The following is a 17,350-nucleotide window of genomic DNA, read 5'->3' as shown; positions in this document are numbered from 1 at the left end:
GTTTACGTTGGACTTTTACCAAACGAAACTTTGGAAAGGTTATGTGATAAATATTTCCTAATATACTTAAGGTTCTCTGAAACTTTAACTAGTTTAATTTCTCCCAGAATGTTAAAGCTTGACCATGCATTAGAGTGGATTAATTTATCTGCATCAGAAACACTATTTCATCAAGGCGATCCTGCAAATGGTATCTATGTAGTACTAAATGGTCGCTTAAGGCAACTCCAGGAACAAAACAATATATCAGGTAACCAGGATAAAACACCTCCTGATGAAGTAAAATATACAACAATAGGTGAGTTAGCACAAGGTGAAAGTTTTGGTGAAGTCGAGGTGTTAACTGCAACAAAACGTTTGTACAGCATTGTAGCTGTACGTGATTCAGAATTAGCTCGTATTCCTAGGACCTTATTTGAAATTTTGGCCTCTGAACAACCTTCAATTATGTTCCGTATATCTAGATTAGTGGCAAGGAAAATAATGGACATCAAGGGACTCCCGGCGCCAGAGAATAAGGGTGTAGGTGATAATGGTTATAAATATGATTTTAATTTAATGATACCATCCAGCAAATCTGTATCACATATCCACACTCCTCATGATATTAGAGGAACAACCTCAAAGTTAACTACATACAGAACTATTACAATCTTACCCGTGACTGGAGGTTTACCTGTCGAAGCATTTGCCTATAAATTAGTTCTAGCATTCAAACAAGTTGGATGTAACACAATTGGCCTTACTCAAAGAACAGCTTTATCCCATCTTGGAAGGCATGCTTTTGACAAATTGGCAAAATTAAAACAAAGTGGATATTTTGCTGAGCTGGAAGAAATATACAACACTGTTGTATACATTGCAGATACACCCGTGAATTCAAGTTGGACTTCAACTTGTATAGCGCAGGGTGATTGTATTTTATTATTGGCAGATGTAAATGATGACCCTAAGATTGGTGAATATGAAAGACTATTAGTAAAGTCAAAGACAACGGCAAGGACTGAGTTAATATTACTACATCCAGAAAGATATATAGAGCCTGGTTCAACCTACAAATGGCTAAAAGAGAGAAGCTGGGTCCATTCACACCATCATATCCAATATATTGTGAACCAAATGGATGCTGAGTCAAATGGAAAGTCAGAGTCAATAAATGGCGGACCTTCAACTTTAGTTGATAAGTTAATCCAAACTGAGTTTAGCAGGAGAACTCAAGAGAACCTATCAAAATATGTACCCGATTCAATTAAATCTAAAGTTGAATTATTCTCTGCCAAGATAAGGGGGACAAAAAGACATTATTATACTTCTGTCCATTCGCATAAGAGTGACTTTTTAAGATTAGCAAGAATTTTATCTGGTCAAGCTATTGGTGTTGTTTTAGGTGGTGGTGGTGCAAGAGGGTTAAGTCATTTAGGTGTATTGCAGGCAATTGATGAACAAGGTATACCAATCGACTTGATTGGTGGTACATCAATGGGTGCATTTGTTAGTGGTTTGTATGCAAAAGATTACGACATTGTTCCAATATATGGTAGACTAAAGAAATTTGTAGGGAGAATTTCATCTATTTGGAGAATGTTAAGTGACTTAACATGGCCAGTTACTTCATACACTACTGGTCACGAATTTAATCGTGGTATTTGGAAAGCATTTGGTGACACAAGAATTGAAGATTTTTGGATTCAATATTATTGTAATTCCACCAATATAACAGAATCTATCCAGGAAATACATTCCTTTGGGTACGCATGGAGATATATCAGAGCATCTATGTCATTAGCTGGTCTGCTTCCACCATTAGAAGAGAACGGAACAATGCTGTTAGATGGTGGTTATGTTGACAATCTTCCTGTCGACGAAATGAAAGCCCGTGGTTGTAGTACAATATTTGCAGTCGATGTCGGTTCTGTTGATGACAGGACGCTAATGAAATATGGTGATTCCTTAAATGGGTTTTGGATATTGCTTAATAGGTGGAACCCATTTTCCAGTTACCCTAATATTCCTACAATGGCGGAAATTCAAATGAGATTAGGTTACGTTGCATCTGTGAACGCACTAGAAAGAGCCAAACATCTACCTGGAGTAATATACGTGAGGCCACCGATTGAGAATTTTGCGACCTTAGATTTTAGCAAGTTTGAAGAAATTTATAAAGTTGGTATTGATTTTGGCAGAGAATATCTAAATGAATTAGTGACCGAAAATAAAATGCCAAATATTCCTGGATCGAAAGCCAATTTAGCAAACTCTTCAGTTTCAGAGTTCTTGACGCATAGACGTAACAGTATCTGAAAGTTGCCCCCCTCTCATCTCCACATTTTTTATCAAAGCCATCATATATATATATATATATATCCAAATCTATATAAATATGTCTTCCAGGAATTTGGTTTACATACCCTGATTTTTAATAATGAATAGAATGCATTAAGTTATGACGTACATATACATAAAATTATAAACAACCCTTACCCATCGAATCATTCGTCATCTGTTGGTGTAGTAATTAAAGTTACAGTATCACCTCTTACAAACAACATCTCTGAGGTCTTTTCATTAGATTTCAACTCTCCATCTACTAACTCATAAATAGTCTCCACTGCATCACTAAGAACAATATTACAATGGGAATCAAACGCCTGAAGAATACCCACCAACTCCCTAGCCCCACGCAGCTTCACATACACTTTCTCATCCAAATTGAGCTTTAATAAATCTAATGGTGTTTCCAATGACATCTTTTCTCCTGATAAAATAACAACTACTAATCCAATTAAACCGCTGAAAAATACTAATTATACACAAACAACACTAATAAGTCCCAATTACTCAATCACAATCCCATAAACCTAACCTGTTAGCCTGATATCATCAACTTTTCAAGGCTTTCTTGAATAAAACTCTTGATTTAAACCGTTGTTTAAATTTCATTTTTTTTTTTTCAACCACCTTTTCAGTTTAACGATTATTATATTAAAAGTGAAAAATTTATACAGTTATAAAGCACTCTCTATGATCAAGATAAGTTTTAAAACGGTGTTTGTTGGTTATTTTAAGGGTTCATAGGAGGTATCGAACGTGTATTGATTGGATCACATTGGTATTGGATTAAAAGTTGGGTTCAATTTTGAAATTTTATTGAAAATTGACATATTTCTGGATTTTTGGTGAACTTTTTAAGCAAAGGAAATAATAAACCTGACAGCCAAAAATACAAGTGTACAGGTACATATACATACACATAGCCATATAGTTATATTGGTATAAAGAGTTGGAAATAGAATATAGTTCAATTAAGATGTTGAATGTTCAAAGGGGTTTACACACAACAGTTCGCTTGAGTGCAAGAACTAAGTATACTAAACCTAAGCCAAAACCTCAGGCTAGAGTTATCAAGTCCGAACCATCTCAGGTTACTCATCATGATAATAATTTGAAGATTAGAGCTCCTATTCCTCCATCTGCTAAAAATATAGTCTGTCCTGAAGATCATCCTTTATGGCAATTCTTTGCTGACAAGAAGTTTCTCAGAGATCGTGCTGATTTAGATAACCACTCCAGACCATGGACAATTCCGGAATTGAGAAGGAAATCGTTCGAAGACCTACATTCGTTGTGGTATACATCTTTGAAAGAACGTAATATTTTAGCAAGGGAGAACCATCTTTTGAAGACTGCTGTCGAAAGTAGTGATGATTCTTTTGAAAAAGTGGCCGATAAAGTAAGAACTACTATGTGGAGAATTAGACATGTATTGAGTGAACGTGATTGGTCTTATAGAATTGCCAACGAAGCCTTTGTTGAAGAAGTGGATTCATTTGTACAAGAATTTGAAAAAGACTTCTTGCTCTTATCCCAAGATGAAGATGAAGAAGCGTTCGAACAATTGTCAAGATTCCAAAAATCAATCTTTGGTATAAGTGAATTTATTGATGAGAATGTGGTTAACAAAAGATTCATTGATGGTATGAAACTGATAGCAAACTTAAAGGTAAAGAAATTTTCAGAAAGAAACAATGATATCAAAACATTCCTTGACCAAACTCCAAACAATAAGATCACTGATGCAGGTGAAGCATTTTTAGTATTTACATGCGAAAATACTGAAAAGGACGTTAAAGAAGCTTGTGAAGCTGTGCTAGAGTTGAGGAATAATGGTAATGCTGTATCTAGATATGATGAATTGGATACTGTTGCTGAATATGTAAATAGACTAGCTCAAGCTCAATCCCAAGCAACTCAACCAGTGTCCGAACAATCTTCATAGAATTCTTATCAAACAATTGTCCAATTAAAAATGTCATTAATCCCTGTATATAATTATTTGGTATTTACTAACCTATAGGCAGAATTTATATATCCTAAGACTCCATTAATATTAAAATTCATGTATGAAATTTAATCATTTCAATAACTTTGTCTTTTCACTCTTTTTGTCTTGCTATTTACAGTTGTATTTTCTTCCTTGACTTCTGGTTTAACCTCTAATTCACGTTTCTTAATTTTCCCAGTAGATGTTGCCCCATTAGCATTTCCAACTTCATTGGAAAATAATATACCTTGAGCCCAACCTGCATATTCACCCCATTTTTCAACAAACATCAACCTTGTTAAATCCAATTCCATGTTTATTTTTTTCCTGGTAATAGGGTATTCAGTATATTTCTTAGATAAGTCTTTTATTTTATTTTTAGCTGCTTGAAAGTTATAATCTCTTTTGGCAATTCTACTAACATGAGTATCGATTGGTACTACATGATCCATTTTAAACCCCATCAGACACACACAGTCGGCAACTTTTGGACCCACACCGGAATATCTCATCAGATGTTCTCTCAGTTGTTCGTAAGTCAATTTGGAACCAAGTTCCATAAGATATTGAGTGTCGCTAGTATATCCATTTGCGGTTTTATCTTCAACCATCATTTTGGCGGTATCAATGATATACTTAGCCCTATACCCGAATCCAAGTTTTCTCAATTCTTCTTCAGAGGATCTCTCTACTATATCATCACTACTAGGAAATGAATAGTAGTCTACATCCCCCAATGTACCTATCTTGTTACCAAATTTTGAACACAATTCATGACACATTTTTGTTATCCTTGAAATGTTATTGTTACTTGAACAGATAAATGAAACTAAAGTCTCCCATGGTTCCTGAGCCAAGATCCGATTCCCTGATGGACTATGTGACTTGAACCGATCATCTCTAGGTAACCATTGTGTGGAATACAAATCATTCACAGATACATCTAACCTAAAATAATTTCTTAAATGAGAATCTAACGTTCCCAACTCGCAATCCCCCCCTACTGAACCAAACTCAACGAAATCTTCACCATTACTACTATTCTGTCTCAGCACAACCAGGGCATACTTCTCATCATTTCCAACTTTCAAACTACTCGAGTACTGATTCAGTTTCTCATCAAATATCCATCTGAAAGACTGTCCAACTTGCAACACGTTTGTTAGACATAATTCCTCTTTAGAAACCAAAAATCGACCAAATTTCGATACCGTCATAACAATAGCAACTTATATAAATCTCAGAACACTACCCAACGTACTGAAACATAACAAGACCTTCATAAACAACCTTGTTTAACGGATCATCTCATCTCATCTCATCTCGAATTTCTTTAAATATCAGATTTCTTATATACTAAGTACCGGGATTAGATCTGATATTAAAATAGATCAATAATGAAATAATACACATAACGATAATGATTAAAAGATCTACTTCTGTAAGAGCAAAAAGGTCAGAGAAGGGACTAAGGTGTTTGATTTGTTGATATTTGAATTATTCTGGTTCTTATTCCATTTTTGGATTTTTAAATTCGAGGATAAAGTTGTTAAATTAACGATCAGTTTAAAAGGTAGAAATATCGATTCGTAAATACCTTTTATTTGAGGGCTGCAAATAGAGAAAAGGTACAAGAGGTTGATTTAATCGAGTTGGTGAGGTGCTAAAATTTGTGTTGTATATATGGGTTTAAGGAATTGGGAGATATTTCAAAAAATTGGTAAATTATATCTTAAGAGTTTAACCGGAGTTTCCAAAGATTATAAAGCTACTAATAGGTCATCAATATATCTCAGAAGGCAAATGGCTACTTTCAATAATGTTTGGAATGACAAGAAGAGAAAAATATCGTCAGATGATTTAAATGACTTACTTTCGGATACTGGAGATTGGGAAGTTACTGATAATTTAGTACCAAAAAGAGAAGACCCCATTGCAAGGAAGAATATTGTTACCGCTACTGGTGATAGCAAAAATAGTAAAAAATTGCAAAAACTAAAATCAAATATTTCTTCAGATGATTATGATGATGATTTACTGATTTTGAAAATGTTTGGGAAACAAAATAATAAGAAATTAACTGGCGGTAACATTGTTTCTTCCAACCATATTCAAAACCCTCCGCAACAACTTAACTCAAGCTTTTCAGGCCTATTTGATAAAACTGAAGTAGCGAAAAGTACCCAAATTATAAACAAAACTCCCAAATTATTAGATTTAAAAAAGGAGGAAGATGCCTTAAAGGCAATCGATTTTACAGATATCGATATAGTAAGTGATTTTAGAGAATCTTCTTCTTCTTCCTCATTCTCATCTCCAAAGCCCAATATTCCTCCGGTAATTGTTATAGAAGAAGAAGGCCCATTATTTATACAAAGCCAATTGGAGGCAGATGCCAAAATGATAGAGCATATATCTGAAATTGATAAAAAAGAAGCCTTACTCAAGAACTCGGAAGATATTCCAATTAAAAATGCAATTTCCACGGCAAAAGATTCAACAGGATTAAGAAATATTAACGTAGAAAGAACGGAAATTCCAGATTCTGATATCTTGGAAAGCAGTGTCATAATTACAAAATCTGAAACTAAAAAAAATGTTAAAGAGGACATACCAAATCAAAATGTAACAGCAACAGTATATGGAGAAAAGTTTAGGTTTCTCACACAACGACCAGGGTATGCTGACATTGATGACGAAACAAAGAAGTTGAATTTACCAGAACGAACAAAAGTTAAAATTCCTATTAGATTAAGTAAAGAACAAGAGGATATCATTAAGCTAGCGGAAAAAGGGTTCAATATCTTTTACACAGGTAGTGCTGGTACTGGTAAATCTGTACTTTTACGTGAAATGATAAAAGCATTAAGAAACAAGTATGGTCACGAGAAAGTAGCTGTTACTGCCTCCACTGGGTTGGCGGCTTGTAATATCGGTGGTATTACTGTACATTCCTTTGCCGGGATTGGGCTAGGGAATGGTGATACAAATAATCTTTATAAGAAAGTTCGTAGATCCAGAAAACACTTAAATAGGTGGCAGAAAATAAAGGTCTTAGTTGTGGATGAAATATCGATGTTAAATGGCGAACTCCTGGACAAATTAGATGTGATTGCTCAAAAAATAAGAAGGAGTAAACGTGCATTTGGTAATATTCAGTTAATATTTTGCGGTGATTTCTTTCAGCTACCTCCTGTATCAAAGAATACTGATAATCCTAGTACATTTGCGTTTGAATCACGCTTATGGAAAGATGGTATCGATGTCACAATTATGTTGCAGAAGGTATTTAGACAGGAGGGTGATTCAAAATTTATTGACATGTTAAATAAAATGAGATTAGGAGAAATTGATATCGAGACTGAAACTGAATTTAAGAAGTTATCGAGGGAATTAGAAAAGGATGAAATTATACCTGCGGAACTATATAGCACACGTTATGAGGTGGAAAAAGCTAATAATTCAAGATTAGCCAAACTTCCTGGGGCAACAATGAAATACCATGCAATTGATGGTGGATCTTTGGAGGATACTGAGTTAAAAGAAAGGTTGCTTCAAAATTTCCTTGCTCCTAAAGAGTTAAAGTTAAAAATTGGCGCCCAAGTCATGATGATCAAAAATATCGATGCTACTTTGGTAAATGGATCCCTAGGGAAAGTTATTGACTTTATGGATCCCGAAACATATATGTTTTACGAAATAATTGTAAGGAATCCAACATTGGATGTTGATGAGTTAGAAACCTTAAAGAAAGATCCATCTTTATTAAAAGAAGCATGGAAGTCTGAGAGCGATGATGAAGAAAATGGTACAGCAGTAAGAAACAAGTTGGTAAAAGAAGCTTTTTGCAAAACAGAAGAAGATTATAAAATATCTAGTTTAGGGGTTAACATATTCGATTTTTTATCAAATGTTAGTGGTGACAGTACCGAAATTATTGACAATATCAACAGGAAGAAGAATTTACTACAAGAAATTCATAAATCTTCTACTGGAAAAAGGAAACTTCCTCTTGTTAGATTCAAGAATTCTGATATGTCTTCTAGAACTGTTTTGGTTGAACCTGAAGATTGGTCTATCGAAGATGAGAATGAAAAACCTATTGTATCAAGAATCCAATTACCGCTAATGCTAGCTTGGTCCTTATCGATCCATAAATCTCAAGGTCAGACATTACCTAAAGTGAAGGTTGATTTAAAGAATGTATTTGAAAAGGGTCAAGCATACGTTGCTTTGTCGAGAGCGGTTTCTAGAGATGGATTACAGGTTTTAAATTTCGATAGAAGTAGAATCCAGGCTCATGAAAAGGTTCTTGACTTTTACAACACATTATTAAGTGCTGACGACGCATTAAAGAAGTTGAATAACAAGGATAAAACAGATGATGACAATTATACTGTTGGGGGAAATAAAGGATCAAATAGATTTGCTCCTAAATATGATTACGAAAAGGTAAACAATGAATCCGGAGATGCACGTTATAGAATTGGAAAAGGTATTACAGCAATGCTTGCTGCTAATAAACGGAAAAACTTTATTGAAAAGGATAATAATTTTTAAATAAACAGATAATAAGTAAATAATTTTATCTATTTATATAGGGAATAAGGCTTAATTGGTTTAAGTACTGGGAAGATGCAAAATTCTTGAGTTGTGTAAGAATCGATTAAAATTATAGTAATATGGTATACGTTTTTACTTTATAACTCTATAAAAACCGAAAATAAAATATGTAAAATATTAATGGTTAAAACTTTAAAAGAGACATAATATATGTAAAATAAATGACTTATAAACTCTTTAAATTAATTTATACAGTTTCTAAAACTTCATCCTTGAAACCGGAGACTTTCTTACCCTTTTCTTCACCGGAACCTTCACCGTGCAAAGCCATCAAGGAACCTAAGTCGAATTTTGGTTGTTTCAACAACTTAACCTTTCTGATGTGGACGTTTTGCAATGGGAAGATGTCCTTGGTAGCGTTTTCAATTTCCTTGTTGATAACTTCTGGGATCAACTTGGAGGTCAATTGAGCCAAAGTAGAACCTTGAACTTCTCTGGTCAAGATTTCAGAGATGACCTTTCTGATAGCTCTGATGTGAGAAGATTGAGCGTAAGAGGTTCTCTTAACTTGGTTAGATTGCTTTCTGGTGAAGGCAATGGCGAAAACTCTCAAAACGTAGTCATCGGAAGTCTTAACGGTAACGTTAGCTTCGATCAAAGTTTGCCATTTTCTGACCATGGATCTAACTTTGTCGGTAGTGAAATCCATACCGTGGAAGTTAGTCAACAAGTTCTTACCTTGAACTTCATCGACTCTCAATTTAATCTTTCTGAAAGAATGGTCTTCAGAACCTTGCAAGTCAGCCAAACATACTTCGACGACTCTACCTTTCAAAGCATCAGCAGCATTCTTCAAACCAGTAGATTTGTTAACCAAAGTCTTACCAACATTTCTGTTTTCAAAAGTGGATGGAGCTTTGATGTCAAACCATTCCTTTCTGGTGAATGGGTCAACGACCTTCTTCTTCAAACCTTTCTTACCCTTGGATAATCTCTTGTTCTTACCGACAGCCATGGTGATTATGCTCTTGATTGGTCTATTGGGAGTGATACTCTTATATTGTAACTAAAACGAACTTTAATACAAATTTATACTACCCACTAATATAATATAATATAACAATATCAATTTTCAAATATATTTTGTCAATATTTGAAAAAAACTACAAACAATACAATATTCAATCTTACCACTGAAAGAGTGAGCCCAAATCCATCATCCATCTGCATTCGACGACAAGTTTGTTGAAGAAAGATTACTAAATGGTAGTTAGTTACATATCTCTAACAATATTTTCGCAATCCAATAGTTGTAACAAAGAGTTAGTTGGGTTGTCTTGCATTGAACTACAATTACAACGTTTAGACTAGACTAAACTAGACTAGACTAGGTATTAGAAACGGTGATGGTGAAGATGTTGGAAATAATGATGGTAGTTTACCTAGCTTATTGGATCACATCTCACTGCTTCTCTGTGTGTCTGGTTACTTGGTTTGGTAAATTTCACAGTGGATGAAAAAGTTTCACTGCTTGGCTGGTATACTGAAACTTTCATTGTTGCGTCTGTTTGCCGGTGCGCGGTGTGCCTGGGTTCCAGCACAGGCGGGCCGAGAATGAACTGGTCTAGGCTGGGGTCCTCTGTCTAGAGCTAGAAGGAGATTTTGGAGATGTTCTGTCTAGCGCGAGTGGTCCGTCCCATTTGGACCCGTCTGTGTTTCACGTTCATGTTCACGCTCATGTTCACGCTCACGTGCCCAAGTTTGTGTGTGTTGTTTGGGAAATTCTCGCGCAGGGAGACCACCGACTTCGTAAAGTTTATACCAAGGACACAGACAATATGGCGTAACAGCCAGAGACACATGCACACATGCACATCATCTCTTGTCGTTGCATCGGCCTGCTCGCTATCGTCGCGGGCATCTATCGCACGCTTACCAGAAACTCACAAACACGCGCACCGTTTTACTGCATTTTGTCCGTTTTGTTCAATTTCTCTATTTCTCAAGTTTTCAAGTTTTTTTTCATTCCGAAAAGAAAAGTAGAGAGAAAATACAAGGATTTATGCTGATAATGTACGGGTGCATATTTATCTTTGAGTGACTGTTGTTATCCAAATCACGTTTTTTAGTGTCACATCTGACCAAAGCAATTAAAAACATCGCTGTCATCTGTTCTTGACTAGAAAGTAATAGAATGTATTCGATTCTGTATTTAATGGTCGATATCTTGTATTTATTGTAGTTAAGGATAAGTCACTTGGTTATTTTCTGCATTTTTCTCTTTTTTAAAAATTAATTAATGTTGAGGTCAAGATACCTTAGTTTTTCAAGAATAAAATAAATTGGTGGAAACTATATATTTAAAGATAATTTCTTGAATTGTAATATTTTTTGTGCTATATATTATAACTATTTAATTGCTTACAAACCTTTCAAACTATCTTCACGTTCAATGGCATTCTTGATGTCCTCTGTGGAAATGTTCAGTTTTACTGTACTCTTTCTTTCATTTTTCAACGTTTGCCTAATTATAATACCAGAATCTATCAATTGGTTAAGAACAAAATTCCAAGAAACCATTCTTAGTTGACTGGGCTCGTTAGGACTGCTATCTTGGCCAAACAGTGTCTTGCTGATCTCAACTATAAACTTGTTCTTACCATTCACATCTACTAGCAGCTTTATTTCGTCAATAATATCTCCTAAATGTTGTTCTTGTTTCATTGTCTTTTTCATTAAATTTAACAATGCATATAAAAACAATTTTACTGTAAATGGCAACCTTTCAATCACTTTCACTGTACGTGAATTGACTGTTTCATTTAAAGCCTTCACTATATGTGAGATATGAACCGTTTGGATAGAATCATCATTATCGCGTTCTGTCATTTCAAGCGCTTTGTTATTGGCCCTTTCTTTACGTAACGCTATGACATCTTCATCATTCTCCATATCAAAATCATCTATTTCCTCCAATGGCAACCCATCATAACCATATCCATGCCTAGACATGTAATACTGTTCTGCAATTTCTGCAGCTCTTTTACAAATCTTTAATGCTCTTCTAGCATCACCACTGACACTAGCAACTTTTCTGGCAGCAATTTCAATAGCATCATCACTCATACGTAATTGCACCTTTTTAATGTGTTTCGGTAGGTTCTCGTCATCAATACTGCTCTCCTCTTCGGGATTGATTAAATGTGCACTACCATTCTTGGAATTAACATAGAAATATGAATCGTTAAGGCCTTGCAATTTACAATTAATAATATTCTTTAGTTCATCATGTGTGTAACCGGCAAACATAATTCTCGTAAAACCAATTCTTGATGAAACCTTATTACCCAATTGTCTTTCTGGCAAATCCATAGTATTGGCAACCGCAACAACTATTAATTTAGCGTTTTCATATGTAGTCCAATTGAAAAAATTGTACATAATATCCTGGGCTTTAGTCACTAATGCATCTAATTCATCTAATAGTACCACTACAATCCCCTTTTTCTCTCTTGGTACCTTATTAAAATAGAATTCAAGCGATTCCATTGCTGCACCCCATGTCAATCTCTCTCCAGACACTTTATTCCATAAAACTTCATAACTATCGGTAGGTTTAACCATCTTTAAACCGTTTAATTCCACATACTGAAACTTAGGTAGTTCCCCATTATCAACCGAATTCTGCATTTCATTAATAACTTCACGAACTGTCAAAGTTTTCCCTACACCTGGTGTACCTGCAACATAGACAGTAGTTGCACTTCCAGATTCTACTGCACTGTACAAGCTCAAGTAAATTGATGCAAATTCATTTTCACGTCCAGGTAAATAATCATTGAAGTTTGTAGATTTCATAATCTCTTCTCTACCATGAGAAGAATAGAGTCTCTTTTTAACCTTGGAGAAAATAGTTTCCACTACTTTTTGACCTTTTGGTGCCCTTAATTTATCTTCCAACCTAGCAATTTCTAAATCTGCGGATGCTTGGTTAAATTCGGCTAGTTTAGTCAAGTCAGGTATATCCTTAATTGACTTAAACCTTTTGGAGAATGGGGTATATTTCTTTTTAGCACGGGCAACATTTCTTTTCGTGAATTTTCTAATAAATAAGCCATTTTGCTGATTAGAAGTAGTTTTAGGTGTACCCGATCTAGGATTATCATCCACAACAGTACTAGTCGCTTTCCTCTTAGTTCTTGGGGCCTTAACTGAAGTGGTTTGTGTAGTTCTTCTTTTACGCTTATTTTTTCTTCCATATTCTTCTTCATCAGTATCTATTGAGATATTATCATTGTTATCATCATTTCCACTTCCTTCCTCTTCGTTATCTATATCTTCTTCATCTGTGCTTATGTGATTTCCATTATCATTGGCATAATCTGAAGAATTATCTTGTTCTTCATCACTTGAAGAAGATGCCAAATTATTTTCACTCTCAGATTCCAATTTAATATCCTCGACAACTGATTTCCTTGACTTCATTGACTTCGCAATTTTCTTTGGCTCCTTTTCTTGTGACTTAATGGTATTCGTATTAACTTTAGGTAGGGATACTTTTTTCAGAAATTCTTCTGCTTCTTTCGGTTCACATTCCAAAATCTTATTTCTTACTCCTTTGAATTCTATACTCACGAAATTAGTCGAATCTGGATCACACACATAATTTACTACAAAATCTTTACCTTCAATTTTATCAGTTAGATCTTTTGCCTCTTCTTCTTCTAAGATGTTCGCCATTCCTCTGAAATTCATCAGCCATATTTCAGAGAGAGAAGCAGTTAAAAACAATCTTTTCTTACCTACATCTTGTTCTATTCTCGCCACATATTCCTCATCAGATCGATCATCATTAACAAAATCTGGATCGAATTGCTCCAAATATTTAATTGGATCCAAATCATCATGCCCCAGATACAACATCCCCAGGATCTCTACAACATTATTCATAGTGTTCAACCTAATCTCATTTACTAAATAAACAATATTGGAATCTACCTTTTCATCATACATTATTATGCTATCTCCCCTAGTAAAACGTAGCTCATCGGATTCTCGTTCAAGATGTATATATTCCTTAGGAGCATTTCTTCTGGACCTACGCTTTGATCCATCCAATACATTATTCTCAGCATCGGTAATGACAATCTTCCAACCTGCTAAATCCTTCTGGGAATGCGCCATCTTTCCTATTATTATTTTTATTATTATGTTTCTAGAGTACTAGCAAAAGAGTCAATAAATGTTAATGATCCAATTGCCGCCTCAAAAATCTATTTGAAACACTGCTTTCAAAACAATCCAATAAAATACCACTGACTTAACAGCTGCAACACACCCAAAACCGTCTTCCGATAGCAACTTCACCCAATTAAACCTCCTTTTATCTACCTTCCTGTTTGTTGTTATGGTTTAAAATGTAAATTTTCAAAATCATTTTAATATCAAGCCTTTAAAATTTAGAAATTTAATAGTGGAAAGGGATTTTAAAGTAGATATATATTGAAAGAACAAGTAAAACGTTATAAAATAGTGTTAGTTAGATCATTTCAAGTGATCGGTAGTGTCGGTTCTGATTAATTTATGGTTTATTATTGCATATAGCCTTGGAGACAAAGGAGATCTTTCAAAGGAGAGGCCAAAAAGGGATTATATTTCATAAGATGGAATTAAATAGTCTTAAGCATATATTGAATAAACCATTTTCTAATTTAAGTGTCTTTGATAGATGGATACAATTTCTTCGATTTTTGCCTTCTTTTCTAGTGATATTGTTTGGTTTAGTAGTTTTGGTAGGTCCAAATGTCTCACCTGTGAGTTTTTATGTTACAAGATTTGATGGGTACTCGGCTGATATTTCAAATGGGCTATTTACTTATTTAAAGGCTGCTTCAGATGTTCCTGCTATGAATGGAGATGAATATCAGTTATCGACTAGTGAGGTAGAGTTATTTGTAGATTACTCTTCCAGCAAGGTCAACGGGATTCCTCAGTATATTACTTTATCTCTTTATAAGCGTTGTGATATTCGATTTGATGTTGAAAGTCGTTTTAATGATGATGGTAATTTAGAGCAAAAAAGAAACTCTACTGAGTCAGATATTAATTGTATTGATGTAGGATCCTCATATATTTTTGATTATAGAGAGGCATTATTGGATTTTGGTCTTTATATAATTTTAGAATTTGCCTATGAGAAACCTACGGATCACAATGCATCTTCCGAACAATTGCGCTATGACAAAATGATAGACTCTTTTCGAAGAAAAGAATCGCTGGCGGTTAACATGTTAATAGTCGTATTGTCGGTTGAAGCTGTAATCATTGTATTGACCATATGGTATTATTGTATCAAGGGACGTTCAATCGATACAATCAAGGAGAAAATACTAGTACATACGATTTCAACATTGTCATTTGTCAACTTAGTCTGTGGATTGTTAAGTGGCATTTTATTTTTCACCATAAATTTAAAACTACGATCAGATATTAATTTTGAATTATCGCCATTTGGTTTTAGTTTCCATTTGGGGAAGTCATGGCATGGTTGTCTTGGGGTACTTCTAATCATGATAGTCATGTCCTGTTTCATGTGGTCAGGTATCGAATGGTGTATTGCCGACACAACTGCACCAGATACTGTAGATGCCGCAGATACACATATCTTAAAATTCAATAAAGGTGTCTTCACAGACGTCAATGAACCAACAGCGTTGAATCCAACGTCCGATGAACTTGAAGAACAAGCACCAGATATGAACAAAATAGACATATTTTCAGATGACAATGCATTAGATGAGAACAGAGAAAGCTTCGAATTACAAGAACTCACAAGAATGTCTTCTAGTTCTGACGAGTTTGATGCCAAACCGATTGAACCATCATCAACTATGCGTTTTTAAAGGAAACTTTTTAGAAATAGGAAAGAGCCCTCTCTTTCCGGCCCCAATAGAAACAATCACTACAAAAAACAATAACATTCACTTCGTTTTACAAACAAGACTCATTAGCATATATATCCATATTCAAATGTGGTTGATCCAATCATTTATACATTCATATTTTTATCTTTTCAACTGTTATTTGCAAAACTTCTTATTCTTAACCACTGAAATTTGTCGTAATATTTGGACACCGCAACAAGATTTCACACAGCTTAAAAAGTATAACATATTAGAGAATAGGTATATAAATTTACATATTGAATTGTACACACAGTAGATAAGTAAGAATAGACAGGTATGGCAGGTCTAAAAACGTTTGATGCTTTTCGTATGTTGATTTTTTATTATATATGTTTGTTGCTGCTTCCTATTTTATAATATTTACTAACATTTATATCACGGTGAAGCTCTAATTGCTTGATTGATCTAATGTATAGCAAAAACTGAGGAAAGACATGTTAAAAAGTCTGTTAACGGTGGTCTGTCATCTATTTTGACGTACTTCATGTTATTGCTTATTGCATGGACTGAATTTGGTAGTTATTTTGGTGGTTATATCGATGAACAGTATTCCGTAGACCCAACCATCAGGGAAACTGTCCAGATTAATATGGACATGTATATTAAAATGCCTTGCCAATTGATCCATGTCAATGCTATGGATGAAACTATGGATCGTAAGTTTGTTTCCAACGAACTTATATTTGAAGATATGCCCTTTTTTGTTCCTTATGGCACTAAAGTTAATAACAAGAATGATATTGTATCACCTGGATTAGACGAAATTATAGGAGAAGCTATCCCTGCTGAATTCAGAGAAAAACTTGATTTCAAATCCCAAGTCGATGCAGATGGGAACCCATTGTTCAAAGTGGACGGTTGTCATATCTATGGATCTGTTAAATTGAATAGGGTCGCTGGGGAATTACAATTCACCGCAAAAGGCTGGGGTTATAGAGATAACGGAAGAGCTCCACTCGACCAAATAGACTTCAACCATGTCATCAACGAATTCTCATTCGGGGATTTCTACCCTTACATCGACAATCCACTGGACGGCACTGCAAAGATCGAAAAGCAAAAGTCTATCTCAAGATATATTTACTCTACATCTGTTGTTCCAACAATATTCCAAAAATTAGGTGCTGAAGTAGACACCAACCAGTACTCCCTGGCGGAGTACCACACTGCACCAAAGGATGGAAAGATAAAATTAACGACAAGCATTCCAGGTATCTTCTTCAGATACGATTTCGAACCATTATCCATTGTAATATCAGATAAAAGACTGTCATTCGTACAATTCATAGTAAGATTAGTCGCAATCTTATCATTCATCCTTTACATGGCATCGTGGCTCTTCAGAGGAACAGACTTCCTATTAGTCAATACATTGGGTCCTAAATGGTCCTTACGTTTCCAACCAACCATGGATAACAATGGTCTCTTGTCATAAGGTCACCCAAAATAAAATTGCTTAGTTATATAAATATGGCGAAAAGATGTAAATATATAAATAAGT

The 17,350-nt window shown here is 34.7% G+C and overlaps 9 protein-coding genes across 9 annotated transcripts in view; 5 read left to right on the top strand and 4 right to left on the bottom strand.

Moving 5' to 3' along the window:
• Nucleotides 1–2,301, top strand: part of NTE1 — a gene marked incomplete at both ends in the record, with an annotated part of 4,438 nt that extends 2,137 nt beyond the window's left edge. Inside the window, one exon of the mRNA XM_001643913.1 lies at nucleotides 109–2,301. Coding sequence (XP_001643963.1) covers nucleotides 109–2,301 — 2,193 coding nt within the window.
• A 188-nt stretch (nucleotides 2,302–2,489) lies between these two features.
• Nucleotides 2,490–2,747, bottom strand: LSM3 (U4/U6-U5 snRNP complex subunit LSM3; the record flags this gene model as incomplete). Its single annotated transcript, XM_001643912.1, has 1 exon — nucleotides 2,490–2,747. The coding sequence occupies one exon, from the start codon at nucleotides 2,745–2,747 to the stop codon at nucleotides 2,490–2,492; it is 258 nt and encodes an 85-aa protein (XP_001643962.1).
• Nucleotides 2,748–3,307: 560 nt separating this feature from the next.
• On the top strand, nucleotides 3,308–4,276 carry MRPL4 (mitochondrial 54S ribosomal protein uL29m; the record flags this gene model as incomplete). Its single annotated transcript, XM_001643911.1, has 1 exon — nucleotides 3,308–4,276. The coding sequence occupies one exon, from the start codon at nucleotides 3,308–3,310 to the stop codon at nucleotides 4,274–4,276; it is 969 nt and encodes a 322-aa protein (XP_001643961.1).
• A 140-nt stretch (nucleotides 4,277–4,416) lies between these two features.
• OGG1 (8-oxoguanine glycosylase OGG1) lies at nucleotides 4,417–5,538 on the bottom strand (the record flags this gene model as incomplete). The annotated part of the gene is made up of 1 exon (XM_001643910.1): nucleotides 4,417–5,538. The coding sequence occupies one exon, from the start codon at nucleotides 5,536–5,538 to the stop codon at nucleotides 4,417–4,419; it is 1,122 nt and encodes a 373-aa protein (XP_001643960.1).
• Nucleotides 5,539–6,004: 466 nt separating this feature from the next.
• Nucleotides 6,005–8,881, top strand: Kpol_1001p13 (DEAD/DEAH box helicase; the record flags this gene model as incomplete). The annotated part of the gene is made up of 1 exon (XM_001643909.1): nucleotides 6,005–8,881. The coding sequence occupies one exon, from the start codon at nucleotides 6,005–6,007 to the stop codon at nucleotides 8,879–8,881; it is 2,877 nt and encodes a 958-aa protein (XP_001643959.1).
• Nucleotides 8,882–9,131: 250 nt separating this feature from the next.
• Nucleotides 9,132–9,899, bottom strand: Kpol_1001p12 (40S ribosomal protein eS1; the record flags this gene model as incomplete). Its single annotated transcript, XM_001643908.1, has 1 exon — nucleotides 9,132–9,899. The coding sequence occupies one exon, from the start codon at nucleotides 9,897–9,899 to the stop codon at nucleotides 9,132–9,134; it is 768 nt and encodes a 255-aa protein (XP_001643958.1).
• Nucleotides 9,900–11,305: 1,406 nt separating this feature from the next.
• On the bottom strand, nucleotides 11,306–14,068 carry Kpol_1001p11 (uncharacterized protein; the record flags this gene model as incomplete). The annotated part of the gene is made up of 1 exon (XM_001643907.1): nucleotides 11,306–14,068. One exon carries the CDS (start codon nucleotides 14,066–14,068, stop codon nucleotides 11,306–11,308), a length of 2,763 nt encoding a protein of 920 aa, XP_001643957.1.
• A 479-nt stretch (nucleotides 14,069–14,547) lies between these two features.
• ECM7 (Ecm7p) lies at nucleotides 14,548–15,786 on the top strand (the record flags this gene model as incomplete). The annotated part of the gene is made up of 1 exon (XM_001643906.1): nucleotides 14,548–15,786. The coding sequence occupies one exon, from the start codon at nucleotides 14,548–14,550 to the stop codon at nucleotides 15,784–15,786; it is 1,239 nt and encodes a 412-aa protein (XP_001643956.1).
• Nucleotides 15,787–16,125: 339 nt separating this feature from the next.
• ERV41 (Erv41p) lies at nucleotides 16,126–17,284 on the top strand (the record flags this gene model as incomplete). The annotated part of the gene is made up of 2 exons (XM_001643905.1): nucleotides 16,126–16,156; nucleotides 16,266–17,284. The coding sequence occupies 2 exons, from the start codon at nucleotides 16,126–16,128 to the stop codon at nucleotides 17,282–17,284; spliced, it is 1,050 nt and encodes a 349-aa protein (XP_001643955.1).
• Between the last annotated feature and the right edge of the window lie 66 nt (nucleotides 17,285–17,350).

This window comes from Vanderwaltozyma polyspora, genomic scaffold (genome assembly GCF_000150035.1).
Source record: "Vanderwaltozyma polyspora DSM 70294 KpolScaffold1001 genomic scaffold, whole genome shotgun sequence".
In the NCBI taxonomy this organism is placed as follows: Eukaryota; Fungi; Ascomycota; class Saccharomycetes; order Saccharomycetales; family Saccharomycetaceae; genus Vanderwaltozyma; species Vanderwaltozyma polyspora.
The sequence above is the reverse complement of the archived record's forward strand: the minus strand, read 5'-3'. Positions and strand labels throughout refer to the sequence as shown.